The sequence below is a fragment of the Cryptomeria japonica genome, chromosome 8 (genome assembly GCF_030272615.1).
Source record: "Cryptomeria japonica chromosome 8, Sugi_1.0, whole genome shotgun sequence".
Lineage (NCBI taxonomy): Eukaryota > Viridiplantae > Streptophyta > Pinopsida > Cupressales > Cupressaceae > Cryptomeria > Cryptomeria japonica.
Window position 1 is genome coordinate 223,681,602 of NC_081412.1, and position 26,966 is coordinate 223,708,567.

The 26,966-nt window shown below is 36.2% G+C and overlaps 1 protein-coding gene across 1 annotated transcript in view; it reads left to right on the forward strand.

Moving 5' to 3' along the window:
• Positions 1–298: 298 nt before the first annotated feature.
• LOC131857609 (uncharacterized) overlaps positions 299–26,966 on the forward strand; it is a 39,810-nt gene continuing 13,142 nt past the window's right edge. Inside the window, exons 1-7 of the mRNA XM_059210296.1 lie at positions 299–617; positions 777–906; positions 1,225–1,334; positions 1,554–1,690; positions 1,907–2,119; positions 2,349–2,423; positions 2,609–2,749. Of these exons, the coding sequence (XP_059066279.1) occupies positions 299–617; positions 777–906; positions 1,225–1,334; positions 1,554–1,690; positions 1,907–2,119; positions 2,349–2,423; positions 2,609–2,749 (1,125 nt within the window). The remainder of the gene's footprint in view (positions 618–776; positions 907–1,224; positions 1,335–1,553; positions 1,691–1,906; positions 2,120–2,348; positions 2,424–2,608; positions 2,750–26,966) is intronic.

The window sequence follows — 26,966 nt, forward strand, 5'->3', positions numbered from 1 at the left end:
GGGAAGAAAACCCTTTCTACAAAATAAATACAAAGGATAATGGAAATGGCCATGATGAGATCACGAATGCTGATGAACAAGAGGAAAAATAGTGGGATGATCTTATTCTTAAAATGGCTAATATGAGTGCTGATATAAGAGGGCGAGGGAATTTAAAAGGCAACCAGAATGGGTATTACAGAAACTAGGAATAGAGAGAAATAATATTTCAAGCCCCAAAACAAACAAATTAGGAGAAGAGAGAGGTGAACCAAGCAGACAAGTAGTTCCAAAATATAGTCCCCCTCATATAAGGAGAATGGACCAGCCTTTTGTAACCTATGACAACCCATTAGTGAATGAGAATAGAAAATGGAGGGATGTGCATAGGGATCAAAGTGAAGAGAGGTCAGAGGATGAAAGAAGGAATGGAGATAGGGGAGATGATGGGACTTGGAATAACACAAGTAGGGGTAACCATGTGGGGAATAATGGGTTTGGCAACGATCAAAATAATAGACATAATAGAGGCAACAATGAAAATTATGGAAATAGCAATGGTGGAAGTAGGAACAATAATAATGGAAATAATAATGGTGGCAGAAATAATGGGAACAATGGAAATTATGGCAACAATGGTGGATTCAATAGAGGAGTTATGAATAATCAAAACAACCATAATGTTGGCAGACAACCCTTAGTCATTGAAAGATATAAATAGTTGGATTTCACTGGCATGGTCGGTTATCCAAATCAAATCGTAAATGATTTAAGGTTAGCAATCCCCAAATTCTTAGGAAATGGATTTGAAGCAGTAGAACAACATGTGGTTAATGTAAAAAATATCATCGAAGAATTTGAAATTCTTCATGAAGATATATTCATGAAACTGTTTGTCCAATCTCTGACTGAGGATGCAGGAGAATGGTAAAGAAGCCTTCTTGATAGATGTATTTGCAATTGGCAGGAATTTGTAACACTATTCTTAGAGGAATTTGGAGACCACAATGATCCTTCATTTGCATCTCATGAATTAATAAGTATAAGAAAAAATTAAAATGAATTAGTTGCTGAATTTAATAAAGCATTAAATAGAATACCCAGAGATATTAGACCAGTTGATTCATTTTTGATTAACTTCTATTTGAGTGCCTTTGACAACAAAACTCATTATGAGATTTTGTCTCATAGACCTAACACTTTACAACAAGCATTCAAAATAGTTGCTACTATTGAAAATAATAGGAAGGTTGCTGGGAAGGTTACTAAAAGAGATGATCCAAAATTGTACAGCTCCAGGAATCCCAAGAAAGATGATTTTACTCAGATCATGGAAATGCTTAAGGACCTGAAAGGTAAACATAATCCTAATGAAAGACCACCATACATGAACAATAAGCAAATGAATTACAATAGACCAAGATTGCATGACATGCCATACAATACAAATTAGAAAGATGGAAAACCAGTAAAACCTAATACGAACAAAGAGACTCCTGATCCATTAAAGAAAGTCATGAATTTTGTAGATGAGTATCCATGGTGTGATGTATGTAATCTGCCTCATGATGCAGAACAATGCATGATTGCCCAGGGTTTGATAGAAGAAGAGAATGAAAATGAGGATTATGAACCAACTGTGAATGCCCTATCATCTGAGCCGTATTGGGGAAGAAATGATGACTTGTCTGAAGAAGAAGAATATTCTGATGTGCATCAAAAAAGAGAGAATTTGCAATATAGCATACAATAGGTTTTTTCCGATGACTATGAAGATATCCCTGCTTTGAGAAAATTGTTTCAAGAAGAAGCAGTGCCTTCTTTGAGAAACCTGACTGAAGAAGAAAAGAAAGCTTTCACTGTTGCAGCTGTAGAACAAGTGAAAAGCAATTATCAGCTGAGGAATAGGAATGTTAACAATGAGCAGGGCAGGCCAGCGGGTATCTTTGCCAAAGTCACAAAATCTGATGGGACAAAAAATAACGTAGCCAAGGGCAAAGATGCTGGTGCCAAAAAGGGGACAAAGCCGGAAAAGAATAAGCCAATTGAAATGTCAAAGCTTGTCAAGCCAATGGAGAAAAAACAAATTAATAAGCCTTCTTCAAACTATGTGACTTTTATGTCTCAAGTGTTGTCTCAGGTAAAAATTTCTATGCCCTTGCTTGAAGTAATAAAATTTCCAGAACATAAAGATGAGACCTTGAAGATTATATAAAATGTTGGGGATCTAAATAAAAATGCTGCTAAGTTAAAAGAGGATCCTCCAATAATTTACTTAGGCACATCAATCACGAAAAATATCACACAAGTTGATCCATTCTATTTGACATTGTTAATTAACAATAAAATGGTCAAGAATTGTATGATAGATTCACGGGCAGCGGTTAACATCATGCCTGAAGATGTCATCAGAGAGATGGGGATGCATGTTGGCGCACCTTAAGGTAAATGTTATGCCATGGATAATAGGTCAGTACCGATGGTGGATATTATGAAGGACACAGAGTTCAGGTTTCCAGCTTGCCCAGATACCACATATAAGACAGACATCACAGTGGTACAAGTTCCTGCAAACTACAAAATGTTGTTGTCCAGGAAATGGTCAAATCTGGTGGGTGGTCATGTTTAGCTTGATCTATCCTATGCTACTATTCCAGTAGAAGGGACAGTGGTGAGAATAAACAGAGAGCCGAGATCTCCATATCTCATAGAAGAAGTTGACCCTGATGAAGCAACTCATTTTTGCCATTTTGATATGGACAAATTTCAGGTAAGTATTTCTAAACCTTTAGAGATCAATGAAGTTACACAAACAATCAAACAAAATGAAAAGTTAATTTGGAAATTATACTTTGACGGTGCCTACAGTAAGGAAGGAAATGGAGCAGGAGTTGTACTTGTTTCACCTAATAATTTTTTTTTCAAATACTCTTTCTTTTTAACCTTTGAATGTACTAACAATGTTACTGAATATGAGGCCTTTCTACTAGAACTTAAATTAGCAAGTAAACATGGCATTAAGTTACTAACAATTTATGGTGATTCAGAATTAGCCGTTTCAAAGGTTAGAGGTAAATTCGCTGCAAAAAATGAAAAATTAAGAAATTATAGGAACAAAGTATGGGATTGCATTGAGCTATTTGACGCTTTCTCCATCAATTGGACTGAAAGATAAATAATATTTGGGTAGATTTTATGGCTAACTTGGCTATCAAGCATAATGACATCTCTTTGGATGGTATTACCCAAGTAGAAATCAAGACCAGACCGTCAGTGCCTGATAATGTGAAAAGATGACAAGTTTTTGATGATGACAGGGATCTGCTAAAATTCTTATTTTGTGAGGATCAATATGAGCACCAGCAGATTGATTGGAATGGACTTGTGGAGGATAAGGATGACAAGGAGAATATCCTTGGGCAAGAGGTATTGCAACTAAAAATAAATAAAATTCCAAAAGGATTGATAGAGCTTGAAAGAATGTTTGATGATAGAGATGTAATGAATTTCAGACCTAATTTAGGAGGATATGAGGATGTTGAAAAAATAAACTTGGGAAGTGAAAGCAATCCAAGAGAAGTATATATTGGAAAAAATCTCACACCGAATCAGAATTAAATTGATTAATCTATTGAGAAAGTATAGGCATGTTTTTGCTTGGTCATATGATGACCTTAAAGCATACAAGGAAGATTTGTTCCAACATGAGATACCTTTGAAGCCTAATGCAAAACCTTTTAGACAAAAGCAAAGGCCTATAATCCCTACCTTGGCTCCTAAGATGAAGGAGGAACTGATGAAAATGAGGAATGCTGGTATTATTGAGCCGATAAGGCACTCAACATGGGTATCAAATCTAGTCCCAGTCAGAAAAAAGAACGATGACAACAGACTGTGTGTGGATTTCAAAAATTTAAACATTTCATCCTTGAAAGATAATTATGCTTTGCCCAACATGGAAGCTTTGTTGTAGAAGGTCACAGGGAATGAGTTGTTATCTATGATGGATGGCTTCTTAGGTTATAATCAAGTCAAAGTTAGGGAAGCAGAAAAATTCAAAACTACTTTCACTACGCCTTGGGGTACCTATGTTAATGCTAGGATGTCTTTTGGTCTAACAAATGCAGGAGCTACATTCCAAAGAGCTATGGACGTGGATTTTGAGGGCATGATTGATTATATCTTAGTAGTATATCAAGATGATATGACTGCTTACTCTAAAAAGGCATAAAATCATTGTAATGATCTGGAAAAGATTTTTATTAGAGCGCTAGAGTATGGCGTATCTTTGAATCCTAAAAAATGTCATTTCAAGGTTACTAAAGGAAAATTGTTAGGTCATATTGTCTCCAAAGATGGAGTTAGAATTGATCCAGAAAGGATTGTTGCTATTGATAAGATTCAAATTCCAAAAATTGTTAAGGCAATCCAATCTTTCTTTGGTCAAATCAACTTTGTGAGAAGGTTTGTTTCAAATTTTTCTGAAATCATAAAGCCTATTGCTAAAATGTTGAAAAAGGGTGCTGATATAAAATGGACTAATGAAGCTCTTGAAGCCTTTTTAAATATTAAAAGAGAAATCAAGGAAGCCCTTGTATTAAAATCACCTGATTTCTCTAAGCCGTTTCAAGTATTTTCATTCACTTCGTTTCATACTATTGCTGCTATCATGTTACAAAAGAATGATGAGGGTCATGACCAGCTAGTGGCATTTTTTAGCAAAACATTGCAAGCATCCAAATTGAATTATGATGTAAATGAAAAACAAGCTTATGCTCTAGTGAAAACTGTGAAATCTTTTAGACCATATCTAGTTGGTGCCACCGTTATTGCCTATGTAGCGAATGCTGCTATTAAAGACATTTTCAGATAATTAGAAACTACTGGAAGGAGATGTAGATGGATAAACTAGATCCAGGAATTCAATATTGATATACAAATCACAAAGTTGGTAAGAGGTTAGGGTTTAGCAAAATTTATGGCAAAATCCAATTTTGAAGCAACACAAGTAAATCAAATGGAGTTGGAAGATGCACAAATGAGAATTGAAAGATGCATTTGGTATACAAATATTGTTCACTTCTTGAAATACATGAAATATCTGGATAGTTTAAATGATATTCAAAGAAGAACTTTAAAGCTTCAAACATCTAGATATGTATTACTTAATGGGGATATATACTAGAAAAATAGAGATGGTATTCTTCTATTATGTCTAGATGAGTATCAAGCATTTGCTGTTTTAAAAGATTTACATGAAGGTGTATGTGGAGGTCATTTCTCAGCTAAAACCACTGCTCAAAAAATTCTTAATGTTGGTTATTACTGGCCTCATGTTTTCAAGGATTGTCATACTTATGTCAGAACATATGAGGCTTGTCAAAAGTTTTCAGGTAAACTCAAATATAATGGAGCCATTCCTCTCAGGCCGATGCATACAGAAGAACCATTCTAGATGTGGGGTATGGAATTCATAGGAGAGATAGCAAACAAATCTAGTGGTGGGCATAAATGGATTTTGGTTGCTACTGACTATTTTACTAAATGGGTTGAGGCTATTCCTACAAGATAGGCTACAAGCAAAGTGGTGACAAAGTTTCTCTTAGAAAATATTCTGACCAAATTTGGAGTACCTTAGAAGATTGTAGTAGACAATGGGATGTGTTTCAGATCCAAGGAGTTCTCTGATTTCTATGAAAATTATGGTATCACTCTATCTTACTCATCACCTTACCATCCCCAAGGAAATGGACAAGTAAAATCAAACAACAAGAACTTGTTGAAGATTATCAAAAGGATGTTGGGTGATAATAAAAAGGCTTGGGACTCAAAATTGGTCTTAGCAGTATGGTTGATAGAGTGACAATCAAGAAGTCCACATGATTTGCCCCATATGAGCTTGTATATGGCAAGGAAGTAAGATTTCCCTTAAATAATTTGCTTCCAGTTTATAAATTTATTACAGAAGAATGTTTGGAAGAAGTAAACTTCATGGGGGATAGATTAATGGTTTTAGTTGAGCTGGATGAATGTAGAAGAGAAGCTCAGGAAAAAACTTATAGAGACAATAAATGGTAAAAGCTTTACATGGTAGAAAAGCATGTGACAGATCATTTAAAGATGGGGAATGGGTGTTAAAATGGAATGCCAAAGACCAAGATAAAGGGAAGCATGGAAAGTTTGATGCACTTTGGCTAGGACCTTTTATCATTTCAGAAAAGGGTGGAGAAAACTCCTATTACTTACAAGATACTGATGGTCAAATGCAGGAGTTCCCGGTTCATGCTCAGTATCTTAAGCATTTTTTCTCTTGATAAGTAGGGAGTATTTTTGTATCATAATAGTTTAAATTTCTTTTGTTTTTAGTTTTTAGTTTTCATGTTGGTCTACTTTCTAGAGATAACTCGGATCTTGCTATGTCCTTAAAGAGAACATACATCCCCAGAAAGAACCACTATTAGCACATATTTTTACAAAATATTTCATGCTATATAGAGGCCTTTTTCTTTTATCATATGAGCATTTATTACTGGTTTTCATGTGCAGGAACCTTATTAGCACAAGTAAAGTTCTCTAAGGATCAACTATTTTAGGAATGTCAAGGTATCACTTGGGCACACTGAGGGCATGCACTGAGTATAGACTGCACAAGGAATCCATTGTGAAGCATTTGTCAATAGAGGAGTCATTATGGTGTGATCAAGGATTGTCTTCTAGTATGTTTCAGACCCTGTGGGAAAAGTTGGGATCATCAATTTACAGGATGGATGGGTCATTTGTGCTAAATTGGAAAATTTCACTTATCGGCATAAGTAGTCTCGATGAAACCGCACTAGCAAGACAAAGGATGATTATTGGCATCACTTATATCGATGAAATAGAGTGCGAACTCATTGGAGTGCTTAAAAAATACTCAACACGGTGCGCACTCTTAGAAAGGTCATTCCATTGAGATAGCTTGTTTCGATGAGGTAGTAGGCGGTTGTTTTCTATTGGCTTGTATCGGCTTATCGGCAAAACATAAAAATTGCTATACCGATAACCTATGAAACCATTGGTATAACTTGTAGCGGTATGGCAAATCTTGTCATATAGTCAGGAGATTGAAAGTAATGAGAAAGTTTTATCTCGATACCCGATGACTAAAGGAAAACAAAGGTGAGCCCATCAGAAGAAAGAACCATATCGGAGTAATGCAAAAATAGCTAGACTAATCCCCAATGACATGGAGAATTGGAAGGCGGAGCTATTGGTATTACCTATATCGATAAAACAAATTAGGAAGCATAAAACACAAAAGTGTAACAAGAACTTGTCGAGACTTTGGGAGGAATAGAAAAAGGCTATTCTGACCTCCGATGGAGATAGAAACAATTGCGGGGGCATCGGCCTGAGTTATACTGATAAAGAAAGTATCTAATGAGGATTCATTGAGACATTGAAAGAAGAACTTTTATGTTATGCCGAAACCCGATAGGACTATTTAGGAAAATGGTAAGTGCGAGAAGTTCCTCAGAATAAGTTGTGTCGATAATGTAGTGGTCTTAGTCGGAATGCGGATTGGTATAATGAGATCATTGGGGCATCGTAGGGACATGAAATAAACTATGCCGACACCCGATGAGTTAACTAAAAGGAAACCAAAGGCAAATGCATCGGGGAGAGTTATGTCGATGAAGCGTTAAAGAAAAAGGCAAAGCCAAGGGTGAAGTGATGCCCATCAGGATGAAATGAACCATTGGGATAAAGAAAAAATTTCTATCTCGAGACCCGATAAGTGCGTCGGGATATTTTGTTCTGATCAGAAAGCAAAAAGCAATAAAGTCATAGCAACTGACGCCAAACATTTGAATCATCGGGAGGAGTCTTGCCGATTAGCCATTGGATGTCTTGATGAGAAGAACTGACAAAATAGTTTCCATTAAATGCTTCAATTGAGTAGATTTGTTGCCGCACGAAGCAAATCCATCAAGATTGCAATAATCAATTACAAGATTGGACTCCTCGGGACATATAGCCAGTATTGTAGAGCATCATTTCTCACAAAGTAATTGTAGAAAGATATCAAGTGCTTATTGAGAAAATTTTTGAGTTACTGAGCATAGAGTGAAGGAATTTTCAGAGATGGAGGGGTCATGCTCAAAAGGGAAGCGAAAGGTTGCCGAAGTATCCAGTACCACGAAAAATAAATCAAAGGGTGAGGTCAGTGAGGTCCGAAGAAAGCTAAATCAAGACATGATAGACCAAATGGGATCTCCAGGAGCTAGGTCATGCAGAGCTAAGGTAAATTTGCCTATCTATGACCAGTTGGAGGATAAATACAGAGAGATTGGAGATGTATTCACCAGAGTGTGAGGGTACAAGTTGTTCCTTTTCCATTACTTCCGCAGGGATGAGCCTCGGCCAATTTCAAACCCATGGAATACTGGTCTAGGTAAAATTGTAGTGCCCAATGTGTTTGTGAATATTGATTTGTTGAAGCTTTTAGTAAGAAATTATAATGCAAATAAGTGATGCATGATGTTTCCTGATGGGACTGCTCTAGTGCACTTTGCAAAGGCTACAATTCAGGAAGTTTTTGTAGTAGATTTGGAGGTGGATGTGCCTTTATCTTTTGTAGATTTGGAAGAGGAGTACATGAGGATGGACACTACATACTAGGGTTGGAACCTTGCTGTCCACAAAGTAGAGAAGGGGAGGCTAACAGAGGAAGATGGTCCTCCTTATGACATGACTATTTTCAAGAAGTATCTACAATACACATATATGGCTTGTGGTCAGGTGGGAGGAGTTGAAGCTCCTATTGTGGCAAACATAGGACCACTGGTTTTAGCAGTAGAAATTCAGAGGCATGAGCCTAGGGTTTTTGACTTTGCTTCATACTTGGTAGACAGATTGCATGAAGGTTTCTTGAACCTGAAGGGTAATCCAGACAAATATTTCAAGCACTATTCACTGTTAATGCACATTATTTTATTTTATGGGAAACTTAGAGGGTTATGGTCAGAAGAATTGAATGTAAATACAGTGGGGAAGGATGGAAATGAGCAACCAGTGCAATTATGGGTTTCCCTTTGGGATTACAGATTTGGGAATTCTCATTACCTCAACTTTGAGGAATTCTTTGTCAAATCAATTTTCTTGCTTTTTGGTGAGCCTTGCCTATGATCATTTTCTAAGGAGGTCAAGAAGTTTCTTAGGCCTCACAAGCACCAAAATCCCAAGGTCAATCACAACTGGGGTGATTGGTACTCATGGCAAAACTTCACTTTTGTTTGATGCTATGGATTTGAGGGTTATCCATATGTGCTACCAAAGCCTACACCATACAAGATTGCTTTCTTGGAAATTGTAAGGTAGTTAAGTGTGTCTAATGCCAAACATTTCAGAGGAGCACACAAGCAAGCTTTCCTCCCTGGCACACTTCACTTTCAGGATTTTAAAATTATATCAACCAAGGCATATGAGGCCATTGACAGGAAGCTGGTGGATGAATACAACTTGTTTCAGCATGCATCTAGAGCACACCATGATCCTGAGGGTTACATCCATTCAAGTAGGAAAAGGCAGGAGTTGGGAGACTACTTCCACAAGGAGGATGAATTTGAAGACATGTGCAAGAATAAGGAGGTGGAAGAGCTTGCAGAAGTTGTGGAGACCTTGGAGAAGAACCTAGAGGAAAGAAGGCAGAGACTAGAAAACATGGAAGGATAACCAACCCAAAGTGATTTAGTGGAAAATGAAGTAATCTGCAAGCTTCGTGCACCTGAGAAAGAGAAGGACTCAGAAGTAGAGGATAGACTTATTGTTGCTCTGAATGCAAAAACAGATGAAAGAATGGCAAAGCATGTTTCTTTTGTATCTGATGATCAATTCATTAAGTCTAAGGAATTCAAATCATTCCTGTACCACTTCAATTCTAGGAATTCTGGGGTGAATATCGGAGGAATATGGACAATATGGTTTCACACACCATAATTTGAGATAGACTCGACATGTTGTTACAGGATGCATCGACCAGAGAGAATGTAAAAAAGAAGGTGCAGGGTCAGCTTGTTACACATGATGAAGTTACAAAGGAATTGAAGTCTAAATTTGATGAATGCCAGCAGATTGTTCAGCATGGGGTTCCCAGTCTGGTAGATGATGTAGGTGTGATCAAAGACAAAACCATATGGATCTCTGAGTGCAAGTCTATGTTTAGTGCAACCCAAGCCATCGCCAGAGAAGATTTCCTTGACATGAATGACATAGCTGATCAATTGGAATTTTTTTATGTGATTGAAAATGCAGCCAAGGATGCAATCTTCAATGCTACAACATACAAGGATCTAGGATACTTGCGGCATATTAAAAAATGTGGACGGTGGCTAGATCGAAAGTCTTAGTGTTGTGTAAATGTAATTGATATCTTAGTTAGTCTTTTTAATTGCTGTTCAGTTAGTTGTTAAGATAATGAAAGGGTGTGTCCTTTCATTCGTGTCTTTCAGCATATGTATTTGTATTGAGTTGTTTTGTATCAGGGGGATTGAGAGTTTTTGGAATATCATACTGCTGTAGGGACTGAAAGTTATATGTATTAGGAAATTTTTATAGGAAGACGATGTGTCATTTTGTGTAAGCAAATTGTAATTAAGTATCTCTAAGTGTAGCTTTTGTATACTGTCATTTCTCAAAGATTAATATACAAGATTCACTGTTTCTACTTCAAATACACTATCTACTTTCTGTGTTGATGAAACATTCTTTGTCTTCTTGATAAATCTGTTTAAAGATTTGCTGTAATGTGAACCACATGTTGTTACATTAAATGTGAGATTGAGTTCTTATTGTTTATGTGATACATACTAAACCATTATATTGATTTTTAATATTGTCTCTTGAGTTGATAAAGTTATTTGTCCATGAAGTATCATATATATTCTGAGATAGAGGCACTGGTCTGTTATTCATTCTCTGAGATTTTGATTTGATATGCATTAGGTCCTTGAGAGAGAAGCATTCTTTTGAAACCTTTTGAACTATTCTATTGGATATTTCTTAAATGTCCTGAAAGCATTTTATTTCCAAAATACTACAATCTTCATACACAGTTATCTTTACATTTAGTTTTCAATTTCAAAAGCATTCAAATAAAAGCACTCAGTAGTAGCAGGAAATTATTGCCATTCTTGCAAAGAACTATCTTAGTAAAGTTTAAATCCACTATAAATAGCCTCTTTTGTTCTTGAGAGGAATAGGCACACCCACCTTGGTTTAGTGGAGCCTAAAGTGTAGAGGGATTTGGTCTTCGACCATCCCTGTTCGTTGGCCAAGGCTGATTGAATCACTTGAGGATTTGGCAAAGTCTTTTGGTTTTCCAATCTGTGGTTTTGGGGACCAACAAAGCTCATCTCAATTATGCTTTTATTTTCAAACTACAAGGTGTCAATTGACAACAATGATGGACTCACTACTGGTTCCCTACCAGATTACCCTTTCTTCTCCTCTGATGTTTTAACCTTTATAGATTCCTCACTTGCACTGGTGGCTTTGCCACTTGGTATAGTCTCAGTAACTGTCGGTTCCACCCTAGGAACTATAGCCTCATCCTGTACATTTGTATCTAGAGGACTGTTGTCCTCAACATTAGTATCCTGTACATTGTGAACCTTTACACTCCCTGTATTTGTTGGTATCTCAAAATTTTCCTGTACGTTTGTATCTATTGGGGGCTTAATTTCCACTATCTTAATATTTTTCAAAATTGAGGTTGAAGTACCCATAATGCCCTTTCCTTTTCCTTCAACCAGGATGTCTGTAGTATCTGTTTTTGATCCTGGTGAAGTATAAAAACCATGGTTCTCTTCAAAGAACTTAACCCATGCCTTGCGGGTCTCCTTGATTATCTCATTTACACTACCTAACATAAGACTGATTATTCCATGTTTGTTGTTAAATATTTTCCTATCTACAACCTCAAGTGTCTTATCCATCTCCTTTGGAGCAATAGAAACACAAAAATATAACAACTCTTGTATCTTTATATGCTTGCCCTCTTACATTGTTGATAGTCTCCTAGCATCTAACATATCATACAATTCTGCTGGTATTTGGTTTTCAATTTCTATCAAGGCTTTCTAATATATATGCAAACATAACAAAACTGCTTCCTCTACCTCTCTTTGTTCATCATCCTCTAAATGTTCATAATAAAACTGTACATTCTTTAACATACCATCCATAGTAATCTCATTAACTAACTCTGCACAAGTCTTTGGTGGAATGATAGTTACATTACCAGATTCAATTGCCAATTCAAAGTCATCCTTCTTCTTTCTCCTTCCAGTACCGGATGGGGCTGAAGGTGTTACTTTTGGTGCTTTCTTCTGTGCTGGTACCTTGATAGTAACTTTCCTAACCGGTTTCTTCTTCGCCTCTACCATGGTTTCTTCTGTTTTCTTCCTTATTACCCTTTTGAATGCCAGGGGGGTGTCATCTTCAGATAAAGATTTAGTTGCAATAGATTCAGGGATAACTTTAAGAAACCCCCCTGGGCAACTGTGTAAAATCCTGGCGAATCAAACATTATTTTTGGGGGGAAATTTTCATATCGATGGCGAATTTTTTTTTATAAATGACGAAAAAATTATTTTGTATTGGCGAATTTTTTTCTAGTGTGCGAAAATGCCATTAATTTCTGGCGAATAATACCTTGTTCTATGGGGAAAATATTTATTGTGGGAGGCGAATAATTATTGTTAAAAGGAACAAATATATAATTGTATGAGTGAAAATTTTTACTCCGAAGGAAAAATTATTTAAATGTATTGGCGATTTTTATCCACCGCTTGAAAATTATTTAAATGTATTGGCGATTTTTATCCACCGCTTGAAAATTATTTAAATGTTTTGGTGAATATTTTGTTATTTATGGTATAATATATAATTCATTGGCGATTTCATAAATTCATTGCCATTAATAGACAAGGCACATCGCATCACATCAATACATCACATCACATCACATCAATACATCACATCACATAATACATTGACTCGGGACTTTGCATGATGTATCAATAAGTGCAGCCTCTTTGACACGTAAAGGGTGACACATACCTAAAATCTATCAATGATTTTAAACCGTTCGATGATCATATATCAATGGCTAGAGTTTTATTTCAGCCCAATTTTCTAAAGAGAACATAGCTCACCAGAAAGTGCCCAGAATGGAATTGGATTCAATAGACACGTATCAAATGTCATGAATCACGATCGATAATTTCATTCATTTAATATATATCTTTTCACTTACGGAAATCCACTCTGTCCCCATGACTTCCAATGTGATACTTGCCAATTTGGTACTGGTTCATAGCTATTTCCAATTTCGCACACTCGTGCATTTATGGGAAAGATTTGCAGAGATACGAAAGATTTAAATTTTTTTATAGCAGTTAATACTGTTAAATAAGTAATTATTACAATCAAGAGCTTCAACAATTTATATACGATCTCTTCTTCTTTCATCTTCAATTAGCCTTTTCCATTTAGTAGATAAATCGTCAGAGCTCACGGTATTTTAGGTTTATAGGCTCACTGCTCAGGTTGTTTAATTTGTTAATCTGTTTTCTCAAGATGGACACTCCCATCCGCTTGAGAAGCATTTCTGCAGAGGACCAGAGGGCCTTTCTAGGCTCTGTTAGAGACCCAACCCTCCAATCAGTCTGCAAGGAGGTTGGGTCGTTCACCAATGAAGCTGTGCGGATGGTGATGGGCAGAGAATTTCTGCGAAATGAAAATAGGTACCGTGTTAACACAGACCTTACATCCCGCTTCTTAGCATCTCTTTTGGACTTGGGAGGAGACAAGGTGGATATGCTGATGCTATTGAGGAAGGTTTTTAAGGAAGACTTCCTCGGAGATGACATTACTCTTGTCGTTCTTGCAGAAGTAGGGGTGGGGATCCCTTGGGTGAGTGATTTATCCAAGCTTCTCCTCCCTGACCAAACACTGCCAGTGGCCAGGCAATCATTTCTCCTAAACTTGAATGCGGAGCAGCTGATGAGTCACAGAAAATGGGCGTGGATTGGCAGGGACTTCCTCCAGAAATGGTTCCTCCTAGACGACTTTCCAAACTACATGTGGCTTGAAGAATTCTCTCAGCTTATGCTGTCTAAAGAATTCTACATGGAAGGAGGGCCAGATTCATAGGGAAAAATTGTAAACAATTCCACTACCTATAGTTTTTTTTTCCTATGTCCTTGAACCCTAACAGGTTGAGTGCCAGAGGCTCACTCATTTTGGCTTTTAAGTTTTGGGGGGACTCAAGTCTCTAACGAAAAAATTGTAAATTTCAAAAGCATAAATAATTTAATGATAATTTTTCAAATTCCAGTTTGTTTCACTTTGCCTCTTACATTTTTATGGATATAAAAATGCTTTCTATAATTCTATTTCATTTTTATTAATTAATTTCTTTCAAATGCTTTTTGTATATGAGCTACGTTATTTCAATTATTTGTTAAACAATGGAAATAAATTTAATACCATGATCTTTTTATGTAATGTTATAAAAAAAAAAAAAATTCAATTCGTTCCATTAATTATTTGTACATTGATTATGGTTGATTATAATTTTATAAATATATACTATTACTATATAGTCATTCAAAATATAAAATTTCAAAAGTTGCAAGATACAAAAGTTTATCGATCAAGGTTTTTTCATTCAATTAATTGAAACGTTTCAGGATACAAATTTTTTCCACAGCTTATAGCAAGCAGACAAAAAAACTAGTTCATTGCCGATAGGCCGCTCACTCAGTCTCACTATCCCCCTGGTCCTCCCAGTCCCTTCCCTCCTCAGAGGTCGATGCTTTGGCTTTCCCTTTTGCCGCTAAATTTATATTGAAATTATATATATATTTTTAAACTATTTTTGAAAATGATATATCGTAAACATATTTTCAAAGAATTTTGTTAAACGTTAAATTAATATTTTAGATTTAATATTAAATGTTTTCTTTTTAATATTAAACTTTTACCTTTCAAATTGCATATCAAATTTTATATTTTTATTTAGTTATTTGTTTTATTCTAGAAACTAAGTTTCATGTTTAATACTATTTTTGAATTTAAAATTTTTACAAATAATATTAACATTATTTTTAATAGTTATCTCAAACTATTGCCCAATGCCCGGAATTGAACATTTTAAATTTAATTAAATAGAATTATGTGAAAGTCTATACTTAATACTTGTAGTCTATGACTTTATAGACTATAAATCTTTTTTTCGGGCGAAATTTTAAAATGATTTAGTAGACTTTAGAAATAGACCAGAAAAGTAACACGAGTATGGTGACGTGCTAGAAAAAATGGCAGAAGTCGTGGGGCCCACTTCATCGAAAAATAGGTACCATCGACCATTGGATGAACAAAGATCAATGGCTAGGGTGGATTTTGGCCCGAATGTGGGAAGCGAACACCTTTATGAGAACTTCGCTCGGAATTGGACATTTTAAATTTAATTAAATATAATTAAGTCTAAAAATCTCTTTTTCGAGCGAAATTTTAAATGATTAAATAGACTAAAAATCAAACCGGAAAAGTGACACGAGTATGGTGACGTGCCAGAAAAATGGCAGAAGTCGTGGGACCCACTACATCTTAAAACAGGTAACATCGACCCGCGACCGTTGGATGACAAAGATCAACGACTAGGGTGGATTTCAGCCCGAGTGTGGGAAGTGAACACATTTGGGAGAACTTCGCCCAAAATTGGACATTTTAAATGTAATTAAATACAATTAAGTCTATAAAGCTTTTTTTTGGGCAGAGGTTTAAAATGATTAAATAGACTAAAAATGAAACCGAAAAAGTGACATGAGTATGGTGACGTGCTTGAAAACTGGCAGAAGTGATGGGACCCATGACAACTGACAACAGGTACCATCGTTTGTTGGATGAACAAATATCAACAACTTAGGGTGGATTTCGGCCCGAATGTGTGAAGTGAACACATTTGGGAGAACATCGCCCGGAATTGAAACGTTTTAAATTTAATTAAATATAAGTAAGTCTGTAAAGCACTTTTTTGGATGAAAGTTTAAAATTATTAAACAAACTTAAAAAACACACCCGTAAAGTCACAACAGGTACCTTGGTCCCTTGTCTGTTGGATGAGCAAAGATCAATGGCTTAGGGTGGATTTCGGCCCAAATGTGGGAAGTGAACACATTTGGGAGAACTTCGCTCGGAATTGAACGTATTACATTTAATGTCCTCAGAAATTCAGAATTTATATTGAAGTATTGAATGTTTTGTCCTTCGACATCGAATAATTAATAATAATTAATAAAATTACAACATGATTCTTAATATCCTCGGAATTTATACTGAAATAATGAATGTTTTTTCCTTCGACATCTAATAGTTATTAATAGTAATTAATAAAATTACAACATGATTCTTGATAGTTTGCCCTTTAGGTTTTACTTTTCTACTTTTTAGAGTTTTCAAAATAAGAGACTCGTAAATCATAATCGTCTTTCATTTCTTGGATAAACCTGTAAATTGAGGGAGATTCAAAAACAACTACTAGATTGAGGAATGCAAGTTGCAACAGAGACTATCTGCGCCAATCTAGTGAAATAGAAATTCCAATTTCCGAGTAAAATCTAGAACACCTACATCCCACCTTTTTTGCTTTTGGTAATCTCGTGGTCCAATTTGAGGGTTAGCATTTTCAGGTTTTTATCTAGCTGCCTAGCATTATTTTGAGTTATTAACAATAATAGTGATGGGGAAAACGGGAAGCAGTAGTTCAACAAGAAGCCAAGTGAAAAACAAAATGTACCTTAACCTAACCGAATTGGTTAAAACACCAGGTTTCATTGATGAATACCATGATATTTATGACCTTGCTATCCATGGTGAAAAGCGTATCATAGATATTAGATATACATTGTCTAGTAAGGCAGCAGATGCATCCAGGGCAAAATTTACTGTTTTCAACCCAATGTTACAAAAAATAACAAATAAAATCGCATTGTGGGATGTTGGATTGGGAAGCATGGTGTTACCTGAAGTATTCCCTTGCCCTGATTTTGTCATGGTCTGCGCAGAAAATTATGATGAAGATAAAAAAGCAATTGTCAATAAAAATACAAAAGAGAAAATTCTATCCATAAACGAGGGAGAATTTGCTCATTTGTTGAACCTAGAATTTGAAGCCCAAAATTCAAACGTCCAAATTGACTTTTAAAAAGATGGCAGGGAATTATGAGAGTCTCGATCCAAGTCGCAGAGATTCACTTATCAAATGTCTAATAAAGATTGGTACTGGTATTGTGTTGGATCAGAATCATAAGCCTCCTTATGATTCTAAATTTTTTGTTCCATGGGTTGAGGACACTATTTCCTTGCTGTCATTTTTCCTGGGATTGGAAAATGATAGGGAAGTGGGTGCAAGCCTTCTTGAAATGATTTATAATATCCATTGTGCAAGTCAGCCAGTAAGATATAATTTTATTGATCACATTGTAAAATCCATGCAAAAACAATTACTTATGATCAAAAAAGGTTCCTGTAAGACATTTAGGTTCTCATCCTACTTGTGCTATCTCCTTCTATCCAAGTATCGTGCAATATTTGAGACCAACAAGCTTCAAATTGTGAGCTATAAGATTGATGAGAAGACTGGGAAGAGAATAGACTGTCCAATATATGATTGGAGCCCAAAGATAAGGATGCATGATAATAGAAAGAACTACAACCATTTTGTAGACTTCTTTTTGGCACCAATGTATAATGAAATTACAAGCACTCCAATGCCTAGGTTGCCTATGTCTTGTAGAGATTGCATTCAACTCAGAAGTCAAATAGAATTGGCTGACTGGTTCTTCATGGAAGAATTCACTGTGTTAAGGTTTTACGGATCGACAGTAAAACCATACGGACTTCCAATACATGTGACAGAGAGGGTATTTGCATTAGAGTATGTATGGTAATTGGAGAGCATAGATAGGCACTTCCATGGTCAGCAAAAGAAGAGCATATTTTCTTCCTTGCCTTTCTCATGTGGAGGGTTCACATTTGAGAGAAAAGTATTCATTGTGGCACATGATTTCTTGACAGTTTTTAACTTTGGTGACGAGGGTCTTTGGCAGTATGATCCAACCAGTGTAGTTCAAGAAAGGCTTAAGAAAAATGGGAACTCTTCAGTGTTATGTCAACATGAAAGTAAACCATTGCTAGAAAATCTTAGAAACAAGGACTCCTGGGATGAGGTTAAAAAAGAGATGGAGAAAATTGCAGCTGACAATAACATTTCAATAGAAGAAATTTCATCACAAATTATGGAGGGCTAGGGCAATGAGGGCATCCAAAATAGGAGGTCCTACAATTTCTACATAAAATCTGCTAATCCATCTAAGAAAACTATTCCCAAATCAATTCTGCACGAATGTAAAGAGAATTGCTGGACTCAAACCAGAATAAATGATTTTTGGACTATGAGGAGGAATCTCGGTGAACCAAAGACAAGTGTAGAATTTGAGAGCATCAACGAGGATGTAGAGTTTAGCAAATTGTGGGATATGGAGCATGGTGGGACTGAAGGTGATGATAATGAGCATGAGGTTATCGTTGAGCCCCCTCCAACAACTACTATAGTGCCTAAAATATTAGGTGGAGTTAGTGAGTCCATGAAAGACAAATATAGCAAAGGGGCAAACCTTGTGGAAAAAATGGGTTTTGAAGGTGGTGGTCTAGGTCCCAGAGGAGAGGGCATTTGGTATCCACTTCAGGTACAACTTCCATCACAGTCAAAATCAAAAGCTCCTTATAAACTAGTCATTGGACTTGATTCTTCAGATTCATCAGGGATAGGTACTACTCATTACCCTCAGGGTCCACCTACATTTGTTTCTGGTTCAAATCCACAACCACCACCACATCATGGTATTCCCATTGGTGGTCAATTAAGTGCCACTTCCACTGGTGGGGAATCTGGGGATAGTATTCCTATTATTGTTTAGTCAAGTGCCGCTATGATTGGTGTTGGACAAGGGCAACAACAAAATATCTCTCGCAAGAGGCCACTAGAGGTAGATACTCAATCTCATACTATTGAGAATCCTATATCAAGTGCCACTGACACTACAAATCAATCATTTGCAGCTTTAGATCACACACCTCAAAAGACTATGAAAACTACACATGAAAGTGTCAGTGGGAGTGGGACAGCATCAGGAACTGTTGTTGGTAATCCTAATCCTGGTCAAGCATTAGTTAAAACCATAGGAATAAGTGGAACTGGAGCCTATGGTATTCCTATGTCACCTTTCAAACATTCAATTGCTTCAACAACCCTAGATTTTCAATTTTGTGATTACTATGAAAAATTTGAACACACGACAAAAGCAAATAAAGAAAAAAAGAAAGCATTTCATAGGAATTCCGTGTCTGAAGTTGTAAACGAACAGCTTGCAAGGAATAGGGTATTTCCAACATATGACCCATAGAAAGATATGATGGAGTTCATGGTTGTTATGCCCCCGGGCCCATCTAAAGATAAAAATCCACCACACAATCAGATAGATCCCTCTCAATTTCAAGTTAGCACCCTCCAAATGGATTTCTCCAAAGTACATAATGTGGACAAAATTAGTGTGTCAAAAAGGACTAACAAAGTGGTCTACACTTCACTGCAAAAGGTGGAGAGAGAAAAAAATAAACTGGAGAAACAAATAGAAAAGTTATAGGTAGACTTGGAAAATGAGAAATCAAGGAGGAAAGCAGCAGATAGCAAGTGCAATGAATTACAGAAAAGGATAAAAAATTCGGGCTCTGCAGTAGAAATTGCAGAGCAGGACAAGAAGGATGCAGAATTGAAGGACCTGACAGAAAAAATGGCTAAAAGCAGTAAAAAAATTGTTGAGGAAAAAGCCAATTTTCAAAAATTATACAAAAGTTATGAGTCTGCTGCTGCCGAAATGAAAAAATTATAGGACCTATTGGATCATGGGAAGGAAAAAGAAAAACATTTGCAAGAGGAAGTAGAGGAAGAAAGAAAGAAATGTGCACAAATGAAAGAAGACTTGCACAATGAAAATGATAAAATAAAAACTTTGGATGATAGATTCAAAGATAATATGAAAAATACAACGAAGTATATACAAGAAAACATTTGGTGGGAAATAATGCAGAGGAGTGAGAAGTTGTGTGAATGGTTTCAATTGACTGAAAGTATGAGACAAATTTTAAAAAAAATCAAATGACACTATGAGAAGAGTTCACATGTTTATTCAAAAGAGGAAATGGCAAAAAAGATTCTAAAAGTAGTCTACAGTTCCAGTGATAGCTACTTGGCATCTAAGGGAATTAAGAGCCGCATTGATGCCACAGTTAAAACATCATCTATCATTCAAAAATGCCAGAAGTTAAGGGAAACATCAGAAGTTATGGACAGTTGTGGAAAAAAGATAATGAAGCTGCAAGAAAAGAAAAATAATTTGATTAAAATTGGTTTGCCTAAGCCCGTTGACACAGAAAATAAATTCATTGGAGAAGAAGCTTACAAAGAAATCATGGAGAAAAAAGCTTCCAAAGGACACAACTCCCAAAAGCTTTCTGGAATTCATCCAACCATTTACAACTCTAAATTCACTATTGGATGAAACAGTGATGTCAAGTAAATCTTCTAAATATGGAATGTTGACGAAGTTGGAGTTGACTTTCCATAGTTTACATAATATTGACCTTCCATCAAACGAAGAGTGGAGCACCCTACAAAAACCGGCATAGAATTCTTAAGAATCATAGTATGTATTGCACAATTTTCTTCTTTTATTCTTAATTTCAAAGTTTTTTTTTTTCCTGTTTGCTATTTTGCTAATCTAGCCTATGAATCTAATTTATGAATAGGAAAAAAACAACACTCGCTATTGCTATTTTGCTAATCCAGCCTATGAATCTATGATGCACACTGCAAAACTTCAGCCAGTAAATTTATATTCTCAAATTCTCCCTTGCTTTAACATTTATGCATTTCTCTATTTCTGATTAGTAGGTTTTAGGCACTCCTATAGCTATTATCTATGTTTAATTTGTCATGACTCATGGCGTGAATTAATATTTAATTTTGAACTCTATTTTTTGAACAGGAGACATCAAACATGTAGCAGATGTTAAATTGCTAATACGGCCTGTGATGGCCATATAAATATGTGCTGAGTTTGTGATTTTGATGTTCAGTGTTCACATGTTGCAAACTTGCAATTCGACCTGAAGCTTTTGTTGCTCCCTTGTTTCTATAAAAGGGAATTCAGTGTCATTTGCAATTTTGCAAAGGGTTCTGAAACTTTGTATTCACTTTTGCATGGACATTGGAGAATCACATAGGAGTTGTTGTTGCTCTCTTGTTTCTATAAAAGGGAATTCAGGGTCATTTGCAAAGGGTTCTAAAACTTTGTATTCACTTTTGCAATTGGCATGTAGAATCACACAGATTGGTGTATTACTATTGAATGAAATGTATCATATGGCTATATTTTGAAAGAATTAATGAAAATCTAAGTTCTCGACATGTGTATTAATATTAAATAAAATTTATCATATGGTTTTGAAATATATCACACAGATTTGAGACTCAAACATGTATAAATAAACAATAAACATCTCTGTATGAATAAACACATTATGGTTTTTTATTATTATGCTATTTTAAATCTTGAAATAGAAAGTTGAAAAATAAAATTACAAATCAATATTAAATTCTAATTGCAAAAAGTAATATGCTTTTGTAATATGAATGATGAGATACAGTAATAAGATTAATAAATACCAATCTCTTACAGTTGCCAATCATCCTCATCAAATTCAGTGATTTCTTGATTCTCGTCTGTGGTTTCTTTACTCTGAGACTGAGTCTGTATATCTTTGCTGAACTACATCTCAATGCTACCAGTAGGTCCACTAGTCCCACTGGCACTTTGGTTTGAAGTGTTGCCCAAACCTCTTCTTTCACATTTGGACCTCCAAATTTGCAGTGCCCTATCGTAAGGAAAAGTGTAGACATCATACCTAGATGTATAAAGCCTCAAGCATTTTTCCAATTTTTTGTCTAGTTTGTTTCTTAGCTTTGATTTTAGGAACCCCAAAGCACTGAAAACTCTCTCATCTTCCACTGAACCAACTATCATGGTAAGACATAAAGTAGCAAGCTTCACATATTCTGGCATTGAATCACGCAAGGATGCATTCTCAGCTATATATTTCCAAACCCTTGTTACTGATCCCTCTTTGCAGGGGTTCTCCATTTTGGCATATTGTTGTTTCATAGTGTATGCAAAATGAGATGATTGCTCTCGAAGATGAGTTTCGTCTAATATTCCATTTATAGTTACTCCATTCAATTCTCTGCATATGCAAAATTGTCTTGTCAAAGTCAGTAGCTTACTTTGAAAATTAGATGCACTCTTGAGGATCCAATAATGAGGAAACACAATAGACATGGCTTCGAGTAGGTTGTTAGGAGGGAATCTGCTTCTAATTTTTGAGGAAAGATCATATGCAATTTTCTTCACAGAAGTAGTTACAGTCTCAACAATCTTGTCAAAATCTTCCTTTGTAACTCTTGCTAATTTCTTCTTGGGGCGCTTTCCTGGTTCCTCGGGGTCAACTGTGGCATAGAAGTGCATTGGTATCTCAACTCCCTATACATTGGCACATACCTCCCCGTCTGCACTGATTTGTAAAAAGTTATCAGGATTGTTTAAATTTGTGAGTGTCTACCACTTAACAAATTTTTCATCAGACAGTGTTGGTTCATTTCGATAGAGATTGTCGAGGGTCATGCATGTCATCTTACTCAGGGTAGCATATTTTGCAATATACAAAGATCTTTTTTGGGCAGCCTTCATAATATTCCTCATTTCCTCTAGCATGGGCAGAAGAGCTGCTAAAGTTAAGAGTGTCTCTAAATTACTTAACCTGCCAAGAAGTTCAGGAAATTTTGGTTGATCTGATTCGTCGCGAATTTTGTGAAATAGTCCAATCAAGGATGGATATTCTGAAAACACTCGATGCGCTAGACCATCCAAAGAGATCCATCTAGTATCATTATCCTTGAGAAGCATGTTCACATCAGTTAATCCATCAGCAAAGTGTTGAAATTCCATAAATCGCTTGGGACTTCGACAGAAGTGTGAGTAGAGCTCTCTGATTAAAATTTCAATTTTTTTAACCGAAGCAAACTTGCTCACAATTCCAAAAGCTAGATTCATTCTGTGAGCCATGCAGTGAATTGTAGTAATGTATGGTGCAAATGAAGTTTCAATCTTTGTACGAAGACCGTTCCTATGACCTTGCATTACTGAAGCTCCATTTGCTCCAACACAAACCAATTTTTTGGCTACCGTCATGTCATCCATACCTCCATATTCAATTAAACTTCTCTTTACTAGTTGAAATAAATTTTCCGCTGTTGCACTCTCCTTCATTTTAGCAACAGATAGTAGATGAGGTTGGCGGGTATGATTCTCTACAGTATAAACATGCATGCATACCCATGAAGTATTGTCTACTGCTGTAACTTCATCTAAAGAAAATGCAATGAAGTTTGACTCTCTTATTTTTTCCTGTACATCTTCTATTTCAACCTCAGCAAGACAACTTGCCCATTCCCATCCACTGTTTACTGACCAGTGTCTATTAGGATAGTTAGGAACTTTCAAAGAGTGTAATAAACCACTAGTTGATGGGAAATCTATCATAACACGCCCTCTACTCAAAATATGAAAAACAACGCTTAACTGAACAACTTTTCCCAGTTGTTCTATTTGCATTGCTTTTCCAAAAACCGCTTCAATAGAACCTTTAACTTTAGCAGGCTTTGTTTGTAATTTCTCATGAAAATAATACTCTTTGGCATTCCTCACATGCTTACATTCATTCTTTATTTTCCATCTTATCACTGATTTTTCAACCCCGTCTATCATTTGTTTTTCATAAACTTTACCCATATGCTTTTCTATGGTGTCAAATTTTAGCTGCAACCTAATTTCCTTCTTATTTTTCCAAGTGCAAATCTTACACCTGCATTCTATTGGAGGCTTACCTTCAATTGGATTCTCCACTGGTTCAATGAATGGATACTTTGATGCCTAGTTAATTTGAAAATTCCTGACTGACATACCCCACTCCCGATCCTTTTTTGATTGTGGTTCATTATTTTTTGATATGGCTTTTCTTTTCCCCTTCTGTGCATTATCATCAATGGAATTATCACCCAAGTTGATTATATCATTCCGGCTAACTTGGGTATCTACCAGATAATCTTCTTCAAGATCAACCTGATCTGAGATATCAGGTTCGCCGCCATCTTCAACATGCGGTGCAGGTGGCAAATTTTGTACTTGTACTTGTGATGATGTACCTTCCTGATTTTCACTAGTACCACAATCTTTTCCAATGCCAAAGTACGAAGACAACGTTCTTCTTTTTGTTGGCCTCTCCTGGCCTTCCCCACATTCAAGTTTCCTACCCCTCTTCCTGTTTGACATCTCCAACGAAATAAAGGCTGCCAAAAAAATATCAATTTGCTGAAGAAGCAATAATAGACTATAATGTATAATATACCAGTTCAAAAATATGATCGCTCACCTTTAGGCTTTAGGTAACTAGCAGTCGCCAATACAGTCAACAACAATGATTTTCCTTGGTCTAAAACTTTGCTATTGATAAGAATTCAGAGCCTAGAACCCACCAGATTGTGTTGAGATAGATCTGATCTTTGCATGTATTTATACCAATCCTTATATGGTGAATTCTACGGGAATTTACCTGTATACAAATATTTGGTGAATCCCGTGTAATTATAACATGACTTATGTAATTTTCGAGGCGATTACAGGTCATCCAAATTTGACTTATGTAATTTTTGAGGGGATTATAGGTCGTCCAAATATGACTTAAGTAATTTTCGAGGTGATTACAGGTCGTCCAAAAAATAGGCGAATAGTGAATACAATATAGTTGGTAAAAGTTGGGGTGACTGGAGACACGTGTTGGCAAGATGTCGGGCGAATTGGGTCCCCCCGGATAACAAATCTTCACATGCCTATAGGCGAATTAAGGTCATCTATTAAGGCAACCTCAGAGAGTGTAGGCGAAATAATTAAATTTACCGTGTGTCCACCATATATTGTATTGGCGAAATCATCGCATAGAAACATTTAATTGCATAAAACATATGGCGATCGGGTCGTGACGTTGACAAAAATTGATAATGTTCTAGCGACATGACCACCCCCATACGGTACAAAATATTCACCATTTTCGACAGGGCTGACGTGAAAAATTCACCATTGGCGAATATTCGCCACTAAAGTAATCGCTGAATAGGTTCAATAAAAAATTCTAGTTCTTTTCTCTTTCTGCCTTTCTCCGGGACAACATCAATCAATGCTTTGATGTCCTATGAAACCTTTTCAATAATTTTACTTGCCTTTCCTGTTGGGAAAAATGGTGTCTCAACCTTGCATTTATGCGAGGTTACTATTTATAGTAAGTTTTCATTTGAGCACGAAATGGTGCGAAACTCTCCCTAAAGCTTCTGGTTGGTTAGATAAGCATTCCGGTAAAGTTGCGTCGCAAGGTCACAGCTAGTTTTGAAGATATTAATGTTTTCGTCTTGGAGGGGTGCAATAAAATATTTAAACTTAATTTTGGGGACATTAGAGGCTCTGAAACACCCTAAAAATTGGCCGTAACTGGCGAAGCGGGTTACGAGGTGATAGAGCACTTCGTGAGCTTTTCGGCGCTTCAAACGGTTCGTCAATCGGACACCCGGTTCTCAAGTTATGGCCTCCGGAAGTTTGTACTCCTGAAATAGGAAAAATAATTTGTATCGGATACATAAATGAGCTATAAAGGGGAGCGACACATGTTGATGTGTGCTTTAACATGTCATAGGGCGTCTAGAAGGGAGATAAGGTCGGCTACACCTTATTGGGTGGTTTTAGCCCATGGTTTTGTAATACTATTTGACGGTTTCTTGTATTGTATCTCCTATTTATGAGGTGTGTGAGATAGAGGTTGTGTGTAAGAGTCTTATGGCTATTGAGTTGCCTCTGAATCTCTGATTAGTGGTACTCCTGCGAAGAGCTTGCTCTGCAAGTATGTTGTAATCTGTTTTTGATTGCTGAATAAAATATTGAGCTGCTTTTGGAGGGTGGGGTTTTTCTCCCGAAAGGGTTTTCCCCACGTAAATCACTGTGTTGTGGTATGAATGCTGTTATATCTATTTCTATTTTCTGTAACTATTGTAACGATCTAAAAAAGTTTTGTATTACCCTCCTCTCAAGGTTAGTGTAGGAAGTTGTTTCCGCTACTTTACTTCCTTACATTTCCTTCCCACTTCTCTCTCTTCTTTTGGTTGAACTCAGTTTGAACCTCTTGTGTCTTGTGCTTAGTAGTACCACAGGATTTCTCAGCTTCATTAATAGGTGCATCAATAAACATCTTTGCATAAGCATCTAAAATCTATGTATCAACTTCATATCCCATCTCCTCAATCCAGATCTTTCGGGGTTTGACCGCTTCCATGAGTGTTTCATCTTTCTTCACCATGAAGCATATGTTAGTTGAGTATTTCTTAACAATGTGCTTAGGAATAATTTGTTTATATTTTATAGCCTTATGGAATGACTTAAAATAACCCCATACTTTGTCATCTCTCTAACTACCTAATGTAGCAATAGACTATTTCATTTGCCTCCCTATCAGGATATCAAATGCCCATTGTCTCTTCCCAAAGTTGGGAGTCTTGTTGATGAAAAATAGCATTAAATAGATAATTAGGTCACCATACCAAAAAGTCCCTTTCTTTTCTCCTTTAATCTTTCCTAGGTTTATCAGCAGTTCATCCAATATCCAACCACATAGATCCAATTTCTCATTTTCTCTCACCATCTTATAATCTACAAAAATGCAGGAGC